This window comes from Odontesthes bonariensis, chromosome 6, assembly GCF_027942865.1.
Source record: "Odontesthes bonariensis isolate fOdoBon6 chromosome 6, fOdoBon6.hap1, whole genome shotgun sequence".
NCBI lineage: Eukaryota > Metazoa > Chordata > Actinopteri > Atheriniformes > Atherinopsidae > Odontesthes > Odontesthes bonariensis.
In genome coordinates, this window is record NC_134511.1 from 26,438,305 (window position 1) to 26,457,739 (window position 19,435).

The 19,435-nt window shown below is 41.8% G+C and overlaps 1 protein-coding gene across 1 annotated transcript in view; it reads left to right on the forward strand.

The window, feature by feature from the left end:
* noxa1 (NADPH oxidase activator 1) overlaps positions 1-18,805 on the forward strand; it is a 32,970-nt gene extending 14,165 nt beyond the window's left edge. Inside the window, exons 6-16 of the mRNA XM_075468163.1 lie at positions 504-611; positions 1,293-1,352; positions 1,444-1,481; positions 1,628-1,766; positions 6,147-6,215; positions 6,328-6,415; positions 6,833-6,939; positions 9,351-9,514; positions 10,860-10,968; positions 17,038-17,161; positions 17,317-18,805. Coding sequence (XP_075324278.1) covers positions 504-611; positions 1,293-1,352; positions 1,444-1,481; positions 1,628-1,766; positions 6,147-6,215; positions 6,328-6,415; positions 6,833-6,939; positions 9,351-9,514; positions 10,860-10,968; positions 17,038-17,161; positions 17,317-17,423 — 1,113 coding nt within the window. The 3' untranslated portion in view covers positions 17,424-18,805. The remainder of the gene's footprint in view (positions 1-503; positions 612-1,292; positions 1,353-1,443; positions 1,482-1,627; positions 1,767-6,146; positions 6,216-6,327; positions 6,416-6,832; positions 6,940-9,350; positions 9,515-10,859; positions 10,969-17,037; positions 17,162-17,316) is intronic.
* The last annotated feature ends 630 nt before the right edge of the window (positions 18,806-19,435 follow it).

Genomic DNA, 19,435 nt, shown 5'->3' on the forward strand with positions numbered 1-19,435 from the left:
GTCCCCTAGGAGGCCCCGAGGCAGTCTAGGCCTATAGCAGCTTAACTATGGGATGTTCCAGGATCACCTGAGCCACATGTTCTCCCTGAGCATTGGTGGGTTCTCTTTGGGTACTTTGGCTTCCTCTCACAGTACAAAAACATGCATGTTAGTTCAATTGGTGATTCCAAATTGACCGTAGGAGAAAGTGTGAGTATGGATGGTTATTTGTCTCTATGTTGGCCTTATGATGGATAGGTGACCTGTCCTGGGTGTACCCTGCATCTTGCCCAATAAGAAGGTAGGAGTTTCCAGTTTCCCATAGAAATTGTATAGAAATTGGATGGATGGATAATGACTAAACTATTTAGATTTTTTACATTGCAAACTAATTTCATATTTTGAGGATTAATAAAGTATCATTTAACTCAGTTCAGTTCAGTTCAGTGTTTGGTTCCTCAAGTATTCTGAAGTTAAATGGTGTCTTTAAACATTGAAAACATTTATTGTGATTTTGAAAACAGAGGAAGATGATCCCAGTTCCTCTCCTTGTCCCTGAGGGTGTGGTGTTTCGTCCCAGGAAACAGGAGATTGAGCAGCTACGACAAAGAGACTTCTTGGGCAAGGCAAAGGTAGTTGGTCCTTGTAGTAAATAATATCTTACAGGAACATGATGCTTACGATTCATCGTTACCAGTATAACTGGAACTAATCTGACTTATCGTTGTTACATTCATTATATTACTATGAGGGGGGGAAACAAATACTGATTGGACCTCATATCAGCTATGTGGGCCCTTCAGTAGTCATCTGTTGCTGCCTAACTTTATAACTACTATGTGGTTTGGAGAAATGCAGGAACTTGCCATCCTGGATCCTACAGCCAAACAAGTTCCAGCAGTTCTGGGGTCAAATAGCTGCATTTATTATGGTTAAAAAAAGTTACTAAAGAACTGATAAAACTAAATGATTAGTAATGAGAACACTTTTAAGTTAATCCTGCCTGTCGTATAGTTGATTACAATTTTTTTGAGCATTGTATTCTACAGTGCTCTCTTGAATTTGAATATAGTGATGGAATCATTTTTCAGTATGACTGACCATTGTTTAACTTATTTTGAGGCATAAAGGAACTGTAGTTGGAGTAATAAGTAACCTTATAGGCTTCAGATGAACCTGCCCATTAGGCCAATGTGGCTACATAATTTTGGGCATTTTGATAACATCAATCATCAAATATCTTTAATGGAAGTTCACCTACATGAAGTCACATGTGGAGTATTCATTAATATTTGTTTGCTTTGTTACTACAGGTGATTGCTTCAATGATTCCCAATGATGATTTTGGAGGCTTTGAACCTCTGAGGCAGCAGGTAAGTCTTACCATTGTGTCATTCAGTGTATGAATGATGATATGGCGTTCAGTCACTCCAGTTGCTAACTGTCCCGCTGTATTTTGCACAGAAACCTGGTTTCTATGAACCCAAGATGGTTGGAGCTCAGTAAGTATTCCACAGTATCACACAGAAAGGATTTACCTGAGCTGGTAACATGACTATATGTTGGTAATACAACTCTTAAACAGTATATTGTAGCAAAACAATACGTGCAGACGTGTGAATCATTTTGTCTTTTCATTACTTATTAGGGACTCTCGATATATGCGTGTGCGGGCCCCTTACATGGCTCGGGGCCCGGAAGAGCTGACTGTGCCTGGAAGGGCCTTGGTGTTTTTGTTTGGAGAGGAGGACAGGGATGGAATGATAAATGTCATATTTGATGGACAGGTGAGAGGAGCTCCGTAATAAGTTAATTACTTATTTTGTTACTTAGTTATTAGTCAGTCGGCTTGATGTTTGCCAATATGGCGCCAGTGTGTGTGCCTGGCCGCCTGCGGTTCCTACAGTGGCTTCCCAGATAGCAGCGGACTCTAGGTGGATCCGCACATCGTATGGGCTCTTTTCAAACCTCGGCTTCAGCTGCATTCGGAGTTGGGCAGCGACACGCCCCGCCTCCAAACAATGTACTGTCAAACAGCAGAAGCGCTGCACACTCTAGGCAGATCCGCACATCGTACGCGCTATTTTTAAAAGATTCTTCGTTATAGCGTCATTCGGAGTTGGAAGTTGGGCAGCGACAGCAAAACGTCTCCTTCGACAGATCGTTAACTTCCTACACTGTAAGTAAACTGTTCAAACTGTTAATATGTACTTGTTTATACAGATGGAAAGCGGGTGAATCTGTCTCTTTGCTGATTTTAACTTTGTAATAGATGACCATAGCGAGACTGGTTAGCTAGCTCACATAGCATATTGCCTGTAGGTAATGTAGATTTGAGTTGATAATAATAGCAGATGGATGTATAGCTTAAAGTTTACAGCCAATTCAGGTGTGAGCCTGTTGAACCTTGCAACATAAAATATAAAACTAGGCACCATCTAGTTTTGTCAAGAACTAACTTCCACGTAAGACTGTGACTTTCTGCAGCATTTTCTGTGGATGAAGGACCAGCACATTAAGTGACATAACCTACCCGGCCGATAGATGGCGCTTGTTGAGAACAGATTAGTGATGTGCAATTCGTGAGTCAATCGTTCAAAACTCGAGATTCTTTTTACTGACTCGGGAGTTACGAGTCATTGTCTCCATTAACTCGTTCACTGACTCATCGCTGCTACTGCCAGCTAACTGTAAAGAGGACACATGCCACACAACTGTTATTCTAACTGCAATTGCGTAAATGTATAAAGCTAATTGCTGTATTAGCTCCGTGGCTGAAGCGGAGCTAATACAGCTCACAGCTTAAGGCCTCAGTATGCCTCTCCGTCGCAATCCGTCTCCGTAGTCCGTCCTTTCGAAGTTAGGCGTCGCTACGTTAAACGGCCCAATCTCGCGACGTGAAAGTCGTTGGTTGATTGTTTACCTTCGCACGCAAGCAAAGGAGAGCGTCTCCGGGAGGCTCTCCGTCGGCGACCATAAATCAGCCTTTACCCGAGAAACTTGACAGCTCTCTGCTCCGCACAGTTCAGGACTCATGATTCAGGACTCGCCGTTCACAGCTCCCTCGCTCTCTCTCCCAGCTTGTAGAAACTCGTTGCTCCGCACGATTCAGGACTCATGATTCGTGCATGACTCACAGTTCACAGGCAGCTCGAAGCTCACTTGCTCCCTCTCCCTCCCGGCTTTATTTTGAAGGAAGCAGGAGTTCATTCATTCTGTACATAATTATTTTATTCTAATGGTGCAGTGTTGAATGTTAGAATATTATTATTTTTGCACTATTGTTTAGGTTATTTAAATTTTCTATTTGTGCACAGTTTCATACATTTTATTATATTTTTGCACCGTTTCGCACTGAATGTTAATTTATTGGCTTTTTGGGTTATTTGAATTTATTTAGAGAGAAAGTAAGAAAAATAAATGTTTCGCCTTGGAGACTTCTTGATTTTTAGCCTTTTTCACAATGATTTGGGATGTGGTTTGGAACTTGTTTGCACATTCCATGGCGCACACTCTGGGTGATTGATTCAAGTGACTCGAAAACCCGATTCACTTTAGTGAGTGACTCATACAAACTTGAGTCAGTAAATGGAATCAAGTATCCCATCACTATTTTAAATGTAAGCAGCGTGTCGTCTCATTCTCCTCTTCCAGTTTTGAGGCAAATTTATTTAAGGTGGATCGCTCCTATCTGGTGCTGTGTGCCATCATCTACCGACCCCCCCCAAATGCAATAAGGAATGACTTCTCTGATCTTCTGGCTGAAATTATGCCCAAGTAAGATCATGTCCTCCTTGTTGGGGATTTTATAACCCTGTCACTGCCGGTCAGTTCTCGTCTGCTTTTAAACAGCTGTGTGTCCCCTCTGGCTCAATATCTGCAAACACGGAGGAGCTCGGTTTTTGGTTTCACTCCTCCTGCGGGACCATACTGGACTCTGTGGCGCCATTAAAAACTGTGCAGCCCAAAGCTAAACTTGAACCCTGGTTTAATGTGAGAACTCGTGCAGCTAGACAGGAGTGCCGAAAAGCTGAACACAGGTGGAAGAAGGACAAGCTGCAGGTTTCCCACCAAATCATAAAAGACTGCTGGCGCTGCTACCAGAGCACTGTTGAAGAGGCCTGAAGAGAATACATGTCTAATAGACTCTAATCGTCACAACCCCTGTGTGCTATTTAAAACCATTGAAACTGTTCTTAACCCCCCCCCCCCCCCCGTCTGTGTGCACAGAGGTGTCCCCTGAAATGTGCAATAGCTTCCTGCACTTTTTCATGGACAAGGTTACTACTGCAAGGGCTCTCATCTCTATTCCTGCATCTGACCCCTCTGACCCTGTTCCTTGCTCGGCTGTGTTTGATTTGTTTGAGCCTGTGTCTCTGAAGACCTTAGAAGATATGGTTGGCCAGATTAAGCCATCAGGTTCTCCCTGTGACACTTTGCCGCCTCACTTTTTTAAAGAGGTCTTCCCTAGTATAGGGCAGTTGGTTCTGGCCATTATTAACAGCAGTCTGTCTTCTGGTATTGTGCCCCAAAGTTTTAAACATGCTGTGGTGCAACCCTTGCTTAAGAAACCCGGTCTTGATCCTGGTGTGCTAGCCAATTTTAGACCGATCTTCACGCTGCCTTTTATTCAAAACATTTTGGGAGAAGTTGTTTATACTAAATTAAAATCATTTCTAGATGAGCATGATGTCCTGGAGGTCTTCCAGTCTGGCTTTAAAACACTGCATAGCATAGTCAGCTTTATTAAGAGTTTTTAATGACATCCTCCTTGCGAATGACTCTGGAGACTATGTGACTCTTGTCCTCCTGGACTTAACAGCGGCTTTTGATACCGTGGACAACAACATTTTAGAGCCTCGGTTGCAGCACCTAGTGGGCATCTCTGGTACCGCCCTGGACTGGTTCAAGTCCTATCTGGCAGACAGAGCCATGTGCGTGAACCTTGGTGGTTCTGAGTCCCGGTCTGCTCCGCTGTCGTATGGGGTTCCACAGGGTTCAATTTAAGGCCCCCTGCTTTTCTCATTGTACCTGCTGCCCCTGGGTTCCATTCCGAGGAGGCATGGTATCTCTTTTCATTGTTACGCTGATGACGGCCAGATCTATGTGCCACTAAGGAACAGGGAGGCTTTCTCTCTGAAACCACTTCTGTTATATCTTGAAGACATTAAAGCCTGGATGTCCTTAAACTTTTTTAAATTCAACGAAAATAAGACAGAAGTGATGTGTTCGGCCCCAGTAGCTCTTGCTAGCCCCCTCCTGACTTGGGCCCCTTGGTGCAATACAGGAAGCCAACAGTCACAAACCTGGGTTTTAAGAAGGACAGTGATTTTAAATTGGACGGGCAAATTGGTGCATTAGTGAAGTCCAGATTTTTTTTATCTTAGGCTGCTGGCAAAGGTGAAGCCCTTCTTTGCACATACGCACTTTGAAACAGCCTATCTTGGAGTCAGTCCTCCCTCGCACGTCTCCAGTTAGTCCAAAATGCTGCTGCTCGCCTCCTAACTGGAACACGTAAGAGGGAGCACATTAGTCCCATTTTAGCCAACCTCCACTGGCTGCCTGTGCATTTTAGAGTCCATTTTATGATTCTTTTATTTGTTTTTAAATCTTTAAATAGGCTCACCCCGCTTCACCTCCCTGACCAGCTCCATCCTTTTACTCCTGCCCGGTGCCTCGGGTCAGCTGATCAGCTGCTCCTGGAGGTACCTAGGGCTAAAATTGAAGCTCAGAGGAGATAGAGCTTTTTCCGTTGCCGGCCCTAAATTATGAAACGACCTCCCATTCCACATTAGACAAGCCCCTTCACTTCCATTTTTAAAACTCGTCTTCAAACCCATTTTTATTTCCTGGCTTTTAACCCAGCATGAGACTCTGTTTCTGTTATGCTTTATTGTTTTTATTGTTTTAGAGTTGAATGACAATATCTCTGCCAAAATGCCAGATGTGTAAATAATTTTGTAACAAATTTATCATTTCATTTGTACAAACAAGCCAGAAAAAAAGTATGCAATCATTTTGCAAGAAAACTTTCCTCTTTAAGTTTCAAGAACGCTCAAATTTGCATTCAGAATACAGATAATTCAGTGTCTTTGACTCTAAGTGCTTATTACAAAGCTGTAAAAATTGTTACATCATGTATTGATTGGTAAGTCTTTCATTTTCAGAGGGGGCTCCTACCAGTGTCTATGCTTGAACCTATAGATGTGAGGACGTCAAAAGACAAAAATGAGAATGTAATGTATTTGTCTATTTTGTAACAGTTATGACATTACATTGGTTATTTAAACAAAAGTAGGTCTCCTGCTGGATGGTTCACTGACCCCTGTGTCTTGACTTACTCCACAGAGAGCTCCCAGTGGAATTCCCCTCCCACCAGGACTTAAGCCACCCACTCGCCCGCAGGCCCAGCCAAGCCGTGCTGCTCCACCTCAGTGTAAAATTCTAAATCACATCTCCTGATTCTTTTTTTATCTGAAATCCTTCCACCTCTGGTGAGGGTGACCTTTCCACTTTCTCTTCCCTGATCTGCTCCAACAAAGCACTCCATTAACTCTTTTATAATTTCAGATCGCAATATCTTATATTTATTTTACCAGAAGGTTGCTTTTGATTTTAGTCTCCATGAAATTTACTGTTACCCTGAATTTGCTTAGGAAAGAAAAGCTTTCTGAACCACTGTGTTTATATAAAGTATGTGTACTCTGCGTGTAGACCAAGATTTCCCATTGTTAGTCTGTAAGTGTATTCATCTCAGAAACTGCACAGAAAGTTCAAAGTCCACAACCTTTTACTGGAAAATGTGCCATTAGCTTTTTACTCTTTGTGGTCTAACATGGTGTTTTCCCTGCAGTAAACTTTACCACAGACACTCCACCTCCATCCTACACCACTGCTACCCACGCACCACCACCACCCTCAGGACCCCCCAAGTATACAGCCAACGCAACAAGCAATCAGGTAACATCAACCCTCATTAGAACAGATTCATTTTGCATGCTAGAAGTTTTAGTCACAGCTTCTTTCTTTGCAAATGTTAAATATATGAGCCACAAACTCTGAAACATTGACAGAGAGTTACATTCTCTCTCTTTCAATTTCTGCCTGATCTAAATAAAGAGGGATTTTTGATGACTTGTGAAGAAACTGCTTTGTTTGTAACAGGGAATTTTACTCTGAACTTACAGAGGTTTTAAAAAAAAAAAATGTATTCAGTAATTTTTATTTTATTCATGATGAGACCAGAAGGTGGTGTGGTCGTCAGCACTGTCGCCTCACAGCAGGAGGGTTCCTGGTTTGAATCCCAGCTGGGGCCTTTCTGTGTGGAGTTTGCATGTTCTCCCTCTGTATGCAGCGGTTCTCTCCTGGTACTCCAGTCAAAATAAATCATGTGTGTCAGGTTAATTGGTGACTCTAAATTGTCCCAAGGAGTGAGTGTGAGCATGGATGGTTGCTTGTCTTGTGGCCCTGTGTTGAACTGGTGACCTGCCCAGGGTGTACCCTGCCTCTTGCCCAGTGACAGCTGCGATAGAATCCAGCCCAACCCCAAGTTGGATTAAGCGGGTATAGAAAATGGATGGATGAATGGAGACTACAAGATGAAACAAATGTTATCTGTTTCACTGATTAGAGTTGTAGTTTTGCATTTAGTGGTAATTCTTTACTGTGACTTTCATTGTCATATCTATTTAGCTGTGGTGCAAATGATATGAAAACAACTTCATTAAGGGAGTATCCATCCATTCATGGCTGTAACTGGGAATGGAAATCGGGTTGATGCAGGTGCGTATAGTTTTACGATAATTGAGACTTATGAAAGAGATCCATCCATATAAGCAGCTTTATAACTCTGCTGAAAATAATAAGTATGTCTATCTGTGTACACACAGTTTTAGTCGTGAAACTAATGCATCTAGCCTCAGCGTTTCAGACATTTTATGTTATTGTAAAGTTTCAAAATATGAACAGTATAAGGATAAAACTCTACAGTCTCTAAAGTCTACAAAAGATGGTATGGAGTGAAGAAAAAATATCAAGCATAAGCTCCAGGGAAGTTCCATCATACACTGGAGCCAAGGAGGACATCACAAAAAGGCAAAAACTTGCACAGAAAAGCCATTACTTTCTTGGATGTTCTGTAGACAGATGCCAAAACAGTACTGCTCTGTGGTATAGCTGCATAATTTTGTTTACCGGTGAAAAATTTTATTTCATAAGAAAAATAACACCCCTATCTACTGTATAGTAAAACAGGATGGAGTTTCTATCACTCTGTGGCACTGATCTGCTGCCTCTTGTACTGTAGTCACTGAATCTATCAAAGGAATGATTAAAACTAAAGACTACAAAGGATTTTAATATAAAAAAATGTTACTGCATAAGTAGCTCTGACATGGATATACTCGGTCTCTGAGTAGGACAAAGAGAAAAAAAATAGACAGGCTGTCATAAACTGGCAAGCAGTGGGTCCCAATGTAAACATTTGAAAGGAGCAAAAACATACCACCGTTCCACAACTTTTAAGGCAATAGTGTGATTATTGCTTTCGGGAACATAAAGTTTCACAGCTTACAGTTGGGGGCCTTATGTATTGTGGGTCAACAGGAATCAGTCAAGGACATGCAATACATCTTGGAATATGTGATTGCATAAAACTGGTTGTGTATGTTAATTTAGATTTAAAAAAAGAAATGTTAGATTCAAGGTTTGTCTTGAACACATACTGTATATTCTATCGCAAAAGCCAGCACAAACCAAAACTATAATCTTCTTCTTTCAGCCTCCCCTTTATCAGGGGTCACTACAGTGAGTCGATCTCGCATTACTGATTTGGTACATGTTTTACGCCGGATGCCCTTCCTGACGCAACCCTCACCATTTATCCACTTGGGACTAGAAATACACTGTCTTGTGCTCCCCAGTGGCTGGGCGCTCACACTTACACCTAGGAACAATTTAGTGTCACCAATTAACCTAACATGCATGTTTTTGAGGGGTGGGAGGAAACCGGAGTATCCGGAGAGAACCCACGCATACACGGGGAGAGCATGCAAACTCCACACAGAAAGGCCCCAGCTGGGAATGCGACGGTGCTAACCACCACACCACTGTGCAGCCCCTAAACCAAAACTACAATAATCCTCATAATAATCTAATAATAATAATATTAATAATATAATGACTACTAAACTGTAAGTGATTTGTTTTATGCTCATAGTACTGAGGTATGTTGTGTAATGTCTGTTAGGATTGCTCAAAGTGGTCATTAAGCATGCATTAAAAATAATCTGAGTTTCATTATAAACCTCTGACAAGTGATATGGGCAACAGTATATTCTATCCTGAAATTGTCTTTTGTTTCTTGTTCCTAGGATGCTGGCTCACTGGCTCAGGGAGCAGAGGCAGGAAATGTGGTGGTTAAGGTCCACTACACATACACCATGGCTCTATCTGTTCCTCTGGACACACCATACCATGAACTGAAGGAACAAATCGCAAAGAAATTGGGCCATAATGCATCTCAGCTACGTCTTCGGTATACACAAATGCCCCACCATCCCCTGTCCACACCGTTGAATATCAACAAGTTCTACTTCAATTTTTCAGTTTAGTTTTATTTGTATAGCACCAAATCACAATAAATGTCATCTCAAGATACAGTTCAAGTTAACCCAATTATAATCCAGTTAACTTTAATTAAATCATAATCCAATCAAATCAAATTCATTAAAATCCAAATTAGCCTAATTCATACAATGCCAATTCAAAAGCAAAGGAAACAACAGATTAAATTGAAACTTTTCTTTAATTCAATCCCCTATCTTGCATGAGGGTGTTGGTGGGAAAAAAAACTTTTTACAGTAAGATATCCCCAGCAGAACCAGTCTCAGGAAAGGCCGACATCTGACTTGACCAGTTGGGGTTTAGAGGACATAAAAGGGGTTCAACAATCACCACAACACTAGGCCAAGGATACCTCCTCAGAAAAAGAAACACAAGCTAAAGACAACAGTGTGATATGTGTATGGAGAGTAAACAGAGCAGAGTGAAGAAGGGTGAGTAATGGGAGGTACCCCAGCAATCTAGGCTTATTGCAGCATGATCAAGGGATGTTTCAGGGACACCTGAGCCAACCTCTTACTATAATCGTTATCAAAGAAGAAAGTTTCAAGCCTAATCTTAAACATAGAAAGGGTGTATGCCTCTCGAACCCAAACTGGCAGCCGGATCTGCGAGAGAGGGATCTGATAACCGAAGGGATCCGCCTCCCATTCTACTTCTAGAAACTCTAATAACCATAAGTAAGCCTGCTGTCTAAGAGCAAAGTGCTTTATCAGAAAAATATCAAACTATGTAATAGAGATGTAAGATGTAATGGAGCTTGGCCATTAAGAGCTTTATATGTGGGGAGAAGAAGTTCTGAAATTACATTCAGAATTTAACAGGAAGCCAATGAATAGAAGCTAAAACTGGAGAAATATGATCTATCCTGCTTGTTCTCACCAAAACTCTCATGGCAGCATTTTTGATATGCTAGAGGCTTTTCGGAGAATCTGGAGAACCAATATCTGAAAACATACTTTTCTCTGGCAACTTCACTCTCTTTCTTCAATATCTGTTCCTGTTAAGACATGAGACACAGCATACTGAAGCAGAGCTCCTGTTCCACATACAAGCATAATGATGGAATTAAAGACATCTATTCTACATAACTTTGTGTCTAAAAACAAATAAATTGCATCAGAGCATCAAGGCTTTAGGACTTGAATCCTCTGACATGTATTTTCCATCGTTTCCAAGAGTTTGCTTCATTCTTAATTTCATTCATACTTAATTTCTCAGCTCTATCTCTCTTTCAATCTTCTTTTCTCATCCATCAGACATAAACAGCACGGCTACCATGTGTTGACACCTCTGATGGGGGACATCGAGCCAGGCCACACCTTGCAAGAAGTTGCTGAGGCTGGCAGAGTCACCCTGTGGTGCCAGGTAAGGATTTTAACTCACAACATGTAAGAAACACATCAGTTAACCCAACAGATTTACAGTGCTCCTTAACATTATCAAAACTCACCACCTAATAGTTATCTGTTACTGTTTTCATTGTCTCTGATAAAGCCACTGTTCCCAACGGCAAACACCGTCAAAATTAGAAGGCTGAAAATTGAGGAATACTTCGCAAGAACAGGATTTCAAGTTGGAAAAGGGTTTTTCTTAAAGTTGAGTGAAGATGGCAACATCAACATCACACTGATCATGAGGTTATTTCCACTGATCCATCCATCCATTATCTTATACTTATCTGAGGTTGGGTTGTAGTGGCTACAGGTTGTGGAGGGAAGCCCAGACATCCCTCTCTCCAGCGACACTCTCCAACTCCTTCTGGGGGACTCCGACCTGGCCAGAAGGGAAAATTATCCCTCCAGCTAGTTCTGGATCTTACATGGGGTTTCCTACCTACTGGATGTGTCCAGAAAACCTCCAAAAGGGAGGTGACCAAGAGGCATCCTAATTAGTTGCCCGAACTATCACAGCTGACTCCTTCCGATGTGGACAAGTAGAGGCTCTACTCCAAGTTCCATGCCTGCAAGCTCCTTAACCTACTTCTGACCCAGCCTCCATAGGAAACTCATCTCAGCTGCAATCTCATTCCTTTGGTTACTACCCAAATCTCATGACCATAGGTCAGGGTTGGAACAAAGCTGGACCAGTAAATTGAAAGCTTTGCCTTTCGGCTCAGTTCCCTCTTCACCACAATGGACCTGAGCAGTGCCTTCATCACTGCTAAGAAAGCCACAATCCATCTGTCCATCTCCCACTCTAACTTACTACTATCACTCGTGAACAAGATACTTAAATTCTTCCACTTAGGGCAATAACCCATCTCCAGAGAAGGCACTCCACCCTTTTGTGGTTGAGTACCATGACCCCAGACCTGGAGGGACTGACTTTCATCCTAGCAAATCACTCTAGTGCATGCTGAAGGTCATGGCATGAAGAGGCCAACAAACACGGTAACTGCAATCCCATTTAGGACAGTTCTGCCCAAAGGTGAAGACAAGAACAATTCTGCACACCACTCCACCTGGAGGGAAAACCCAGTGAAAAACAGTACTCCCCCTCAACAGATGGGGATGAAGAAGTGAGGAATCCAAGAGTCCTCCAGACCATAACTGGAGGCTCCAACCCACATAATCAGACGTCCAAAATCTGTCTCACTGTACACACCCAGGCGGGAGGTGGAGGATCAGCAGGAGGGTACAGAGGATTAAAGGACACTGGATTCAACTGAGAGAGGCATGCATATTGGGATGACTCTTCAGGAGGATGCTTGAGATGGATAGTGTAGTATATGAGGGATTGTCGCTTTCAATGAGCCGATGTGTAGATTGGTGATGAAGAACTCTGCTGACACGGACTTATTCGAACATAGAAACCTTTATTGCATTCATCAGGTCCGTCTCGAATTTACAGAAAAGATGCATCAAGTCTGGAGAGATGAATGAGCCCAATGTTCAAATGATATCTCTCCCTCTTTTTCGTCTGCAGCTCCTTTTTATGTGGGATAACTTTCCCTTATTTGGTAGCCCCGAAGACGCTCCATGTCCCTGTCTCCAGGCATCTAGCCAGAAAATAATGTATACGACTTCACATCTTTGGCATGTATTTTCCTCCGAATCTCTATATTTGACTATATGCTCCTCTGGTTGGGGACACATACACTCAGTGGCCTTCATCAGTGATACACTTGGAGCCTATGCATTCAGCAACCTTAGTGATGCTTATTTTCAAATGTTCTCTTAAGTATCAGACACCTCAATAGCAATAAGGTTTTATGACCTTATCAACGTCGAAGGGATCAAGGTAGCTAGGTGAGACCTTTTTGGACATGGATTTTAAAGGAATGTCTTGAGAGGATAACCAAATGTTTTGACTTGGGTGGTATTGTGAAGCCATGGTCCTCCTTCTGTTGGCCAGGTGCTGGTTCTGGTCTGCTGTCCTGATGAATGCCTCTTTAGTCCCTCTCCAGATTTGCTGACATCAATATATAAACTGCTCAAAAAAATAAAGGGAACACCTAAACAACAAAATGTAACTCCATGTCAATAACACTTCTGTGAAATCAACCTGTCCAGTTAGGAAGCAACACTGATTGTGAATCAATTTCATCTGCTGTTGTGCAAATGGAACAGGCAACAGGTGGAAATGAGAGGCAATTATCAAGACCATGTGAGCTTTGTGTGTTGTGTACATTTTCAATCCTGGACAGATGGGTGCTCAAAGAGGCAGGGTTGGTTGAAACTATGGAGTGGAGGGCTATTTCCAATTCCTGGTTAATTCATTCTGTTTGAACATTGGATTGAGGATAGTATCTGCAAGTCAAACTAATTAAGGATGGCACCCAAGTTAATTGTGGACTCCAGTTAGAGACTGTTGAAAGAGATGCCATGGACACTGATACATTATCAATTATCAGTTTAGCCTTTTCCAGGGCTGAAGGCAACTCAGGGAGAGAAATAAAATGTGCTGGTTTGAGAATGCTGTCAACTACAGCGAGAATTACTGTGTTGCTTTCTGAGGGGGGCAGACTGGGAACCAAATCCAGAGCAATATGTGACCAGAGTCGACAAGGAGTGGGTACAAGACAAAGCTGACCTGCAGGCAGTTATGTCCGCTACAGGAACCAGGGCGGTAAAGTTATGGTGAAATTGAAATAACCTATAACCTTAATTCCCAGCAAGCTAGCTGCCACCTACCAGCCACCTAGATATGACATGTTTTTGTGATAAGTTTATATAATGAAAGGCTGCTCGACCCTCCTCTACATGAGAGTTTGTCTCAGCTGGTGTTATTTTTTGAGAAAAGAAAGCAAAAGGATGTAGCTTACCTACAGGGTCTACACGTTGAGATAACACTGCCCCCACCCCACAGTCGGAGGCAGCCACCTCCACCATAAACTGTTCATTACTTCTCGAACTGAACTTTTCCTTTAGCTTCTGGAAGGCTTGATCTGCCTTGGGTGATCATGTGAAAAGCCTGGATGTTGAGGTGAGTCTGATTACGGGCAAAGCAACTTGACTGTAGTTTTTAAACTACTGTCGAAGTCAGGGGGTTTTCCATTAATTTCCTTACCTCATGTGAACTAAATAATAAACATTACAGAGGTCTAGTTTGTTGAAAATAGTGGCATCATGCAAGTGTTCAAAAGTAGAGGTTATGAGTGGCAATGGATAATTGTTTTTAACAGTAATCTGGTTTAAGCTTCTGATTTTCTTGCATGTATTGTTCTTTTTTTTTCTTCTACAAGCGTTCTGTTTCTTTTATTAGCCAAAAGGAGTAAATCACTGGGAGGTTGTTCTAAAAACCAAGCACAGCTTACTCAACACTTTAGCCCACAAGCCAACACCACCAGCAAGGCGGCCTTTGATGCAAGTAATGCTCAACCCCTGACATTGGATATGCTACTCAGCGAGCTTGGAAAACTTCGGAAAAATATGAGTGAACTTATTACATCTCTTAATATCACTTTGATTCCAATTCAAGCCACTCTCCATGCCAGTAATGAAACAGTAGTCTTGCACACTGCCACTATTTCCAGGATGGAAGCTACTTAATCTTCTTACTCTGACGATCTTTCCAGTCTGGAGGAGGAGGTGACTGGAATCTACCACTCAGATGAATGAAAACCTACAATCTGTGGTTGAGGACTTGATCAGTCTTGAAGGCAAAACCTAAGAATGATTGGTATACCAGAAGGCCTGGACGGGAAAGACTCTCAACTTTTCATGTCGAGTTGAATGTTAAAGAAATGACCGGATGAAGAGACAAAAGCATGAATTATCATCTCTAGATCACTTGTTGACACCATTAATCTGAGTTTTGAGATGTTCCTCAAATGAAAAAAGCAGTTTCTTATTAGTTGTTTTTAGTGATGTTCCAGGGATAAAGCTTGATCAAAAATTACACCTACATTTGTGAGACTGGACTTCTGTGAGAATCCTAAATCACCCAGTTCCTGTTTAAACTCAGATGACACTGTCCAGTGCAATAATTAAAGTTTGAGTTTTGTCTGAATTAAGCTGTAGATTATTATTGTTCAAACACTGCCCAATGCTTGTCAGGCAGTTAGTTTTTGAGTAGGACCATTTGTGGACCTCAGAGGGTTTAAATGAGCAGTACAGATGAATATCACCAGCAAAGAAATGGTAGGAAACATTCCTGAACTGCTGAATTATCTGACCTAAAGCAAGAACAAAAACCAAATAGGTCCAAAAACAGAGCCCTGAGGGACTCCACATGACAGCCCTGTAGACTCAGACATGATCTGTGTATTTTCCAGAATGCGAAAACATCATAATTTCCATGGAAACTTTAAGTAGTGCTGTTTCAGTGTAATCCATTTTACAGAAACCAGACTGGAAATGATCATGAATGACATTTTTATCCAAACAGGAAGCAGGTTGTACAGAAACTGCTTTTCCAATTTGTTTGCCATAAATAGGAGTTCATGGACATCATGGATTATAGACTATCTGACTGCCAGACCACAGTATGTCAGGATGGGGAAATGTGTTTCTGGAACACTGGAATGCAGTATTGAGGCTCTGCAGGGTACTGTTTTGGCTCCTTTTCTTTTCATCCTGTACACATCAGACTTCAGGTACAACTCAGAGTCATGCCACATTCAGAAGTATTCTGATGATACGGCTGTTGTAGCATATGTGCATGGTGGACAGGAGAAGGAGTACAGGGACCTTGTGGAGGCCTTTACTGACTGGAGCAAAAAGAACTGTCTGCTCCTGAACACCACCAAGACCAAAGAGCTGGTGGTGGACTTCAGGAGATCTAAAACTCCATACCAGTCAGTCTGCATTGATGGAGGGGAGATAGAGACCGTTCAGACCTGCAAATACCTGGGGGTGGTGCTGGATAATAAACTGGAGTGGTCTGCCAACATATATATGGTGTACAGGAGGGGCCAGAGCGTCTCTTCTTCCTGAGGTCGGCTCAGGTCCTTCAATGTCTGCAGTGATATACTGTGCATGTTTCATCACATTGTCATTGAGAGTGCACTGTCCTATGCTGTTGTCTGCATGCGTACTTGTCCGAATACACAGCAGCATGTTCTCCACTGCGGCAACTCAAACGGGGAACCCCGATAGTGGAGCAGCCAGCAGGGCAGAGTTCATTTAGGTGAATAAACTCGCTGTCCTTCTGCCACATTTCCGTGGGAAACAGAATATTCAGGTTTTCTTTGATGAAATGCTTATTAAGAGAGTATGATTTTTTTTTTTTTTGACAATAGAATGAGTGTTCAGCAGGGCAATCCGACTAGATTCAACTATCAGCTATTCAAAGCGGGACTGACAATAAACGCCTTGCGCAGTCACGACATATCCAGCTGCGGCAGGTCAGGAGCTCGTCCAGCGGTGTGAGTGATGAAGGCCTGACAATCTGACCACCGTGTTTACATCAATATACAGACCCCAGAGCATCAGACGAGAAAAAAAACATGGCTGTGGTAGCGAGGGCGCATTACCAACCACATCTTGGAGAATAACTGGTCGTAAATACCGCTGACCAGGATGCTCGCCTAATCTTATCCTGGAGGTCTGCCCTGGAGCCTCTTTTCCTCATTTTCTTTTTAGGATTACCTGGAGCCCTGGTTGTGAACAGTAACAAATATTAAGGTGAGGAGGAAGAGCACACAAACCATGGAGGAAAAGTTTGTTTGCAGCTATCCCAATTATTAAAGAGGCGTTCCATAGACTCCTTGATGTGGAACAGAGAGCGATGATCATAAATCAAAACAGCAGAGAGGCAATTGGTAAATATTAGGGCTGATATGACAACATAAAAAAACATGACAGTTGACACAAGAGCATTCTGGCAGTGCCAAGCCAAGCACAGGCATAATTTTTTTTTTTAATTGAAGTATTTTCAACCACTTTTTAATGGAATATACGGTACAATTCTTCCAGGTTATTGTACACTGTAGTTTACAGCTGAACTAATTTTCCTTCATTGTTCTGTTGATTTTTTTTTTTTTTTTTTTAGAGGGAAGATCCCCTGGTTAGTCGCACCATCCTCTACCAGATGGTGGCGCTGTATGACTATGCTGCTCAGGGCCCAGAGGACCTGGAGTTCAGTGAAGGTGACACCATAGATATCCTGGGTGAAGGTGAGGTTCTCAAGGTTAATGACAAACATTTCTAAATTGCTGAATCATAAAGAGTTTTATCTTCTTGAGTGCATCTTCATGCTGCTTTGTCTTCGACTCAGATGCAAGAAGTGTTCATTGCTTTTTTTGTGTTTCCTTCTCACATTCTGTCATAGTTAATGAGGAATGGCTGGAGGGACATTGTGCCGGAAATATTGGCATCTTTCCCAGCTGCTTTGCCTACAGGGAGAATGACAGCATCATCCAGGGCTCAGAACTTTAGCTTATTTGGGGTTATCTATAATAAACCCATTAACCCCTAAAATCAGAACAACAGCCTTCTACAAAGTGCAGTAGTATTGCCTTTTTAATGCTTTGAATATGAATATGTCTAAAATGCTATTACTGATTTTTCTGTAGTGCTCTGAATATTGGTGATATAACTCCCCCTGGTAATACATCTCCAGATATCTAGAGAGAAGAGTTTTATCTTTAAGTGTAGGTCACATTAAAATGTGAATTAGATATTTTTAGGGCCTGAAGGCCCTGAAGGTGAATAATTCCCTCTTATGTATATAATAGCCAAGAATGTTTATACTAAATGTCTGGACATTTTGTAGGACTTTAGTTTAGTTAAGTTAAAATCACAGAAGAAAAACCAACAGCTGCGGTATAAAAGATGGTATTTAAGCCCCTTGATTAAAGAATGTTGGATATCCAATCAGATTTGCCCCTACACTGCCTCTACATTGCATCTTGCATACATGTAGTGTTAACTTCAGAGGACATGCACAGCTGACACTCCGTCCAAATAAACAGAGAATGCACGAGGCAGCAAGGATGAATACATGAACGTGTCATTAAAAGCGAGTATGTTCGCTGAATACAATTTTTAATCATTACCTTTAACTGCAACCTGATAAAAGTTTTTCAAAGAGATAGTGATGTTCTTATTCATCTAACCAATCCATTCTCTTAAAAGTAATGTCCTCACTGTATGTGATATTGAAGTCGTAAATCAGCAGTGAGAGATTTTCCTTATATTGACTCAAAATTAATGTCAGGGTTAAAAGAGATTGTGAATTCATGTGGCACTCTTCTACTTTACTTTTACATTTTTACTTTAGCTTTGCAGTACTTTTATACAACAGTCCCCCCTCGGATGCAGTAGACGCTGTAGATATAGCACTCTACATGTTTAAATGAAAAAAAGAAAAACTTGAATGTACGCTTTAGAGACAGAGACAGAGGAGATAGAGCTGGTATGAAAGTCAGAAAACAAAAAATATGTGTCGTAGCAGAAAGCAACAGCACGTATTTATGTAAGTTAGGAGACATGACGTGCATAAGCATTACATTGATTTGTTTTTTTATGTTTTTGCCCACATGCAATCAAGATCCAATAATTATTCCATACATATAATATCTGTAAACAGTTGAACAATCAAGTAACATTAGAAAGCAACCAAGCCTGTCACTCTCACCACAGCTGTTTGCTGTCAGTGCCCTGTATACATGTATGTGGTAGTGATGTAGTACGAGCGCTCACCAGGCACACAGTGCATGACCCATCTGTCATATAGACTTTCCTTTTTCTGTCTCGTGGCATCATTTACAATACTGTTCTTGTATCTTATAATACTCACATTAAAGTTTCTACTGAACTGAAAATTTGGCCTTCTGTCTGCCTCTGTTCTGAACCAACGTAGAGCAAAGACTTTTTATTTTGTACCGTTAACTAAACAAAGAAAAGGGTCATCAGTGAGCCCCTGATGTGATTCAGGATATGGCTACTTCAATTGTAAATGTAAATATTGTGTCTCTGTGATATCTGTGGGTTTTTTGCCACGTTTTTAGTTTCTGTTTAAGTTCTTAGTTTTACCATGTTTTAGTTTTCTCATGTCTTAAGCCCTATTCGGACGGGACTAGTTTAATGGGGGGACCTGGGGTAAAGTAATAATAACCGGGAAATCTAGTCCGGTCCGAGGAACTACCTGGTGCCTGATCCCCCTGGCCTGTATGATGGCCACGTCTGGCCCATGTATTTGAAACACAAGAACATCACAGTAAAGTCAGTAAAGATAGCGGAGTATGTCGGTAAACTTTGCCGAGAATTCTACCTCCTGTGAAACGGTCCGGAGTATCTACCATAGGTAATACTAATCCCGTGCGAATGCGACCTTCGGTAATAAGTACGGAATATGTCGTCACATCCTTTTAAAGAGAGAAACAATTAGGTGTGTCTGTTTGCAAACATGGAGGTTCTGGATGAAGCGCTGCTTGCAAGCACCTGCT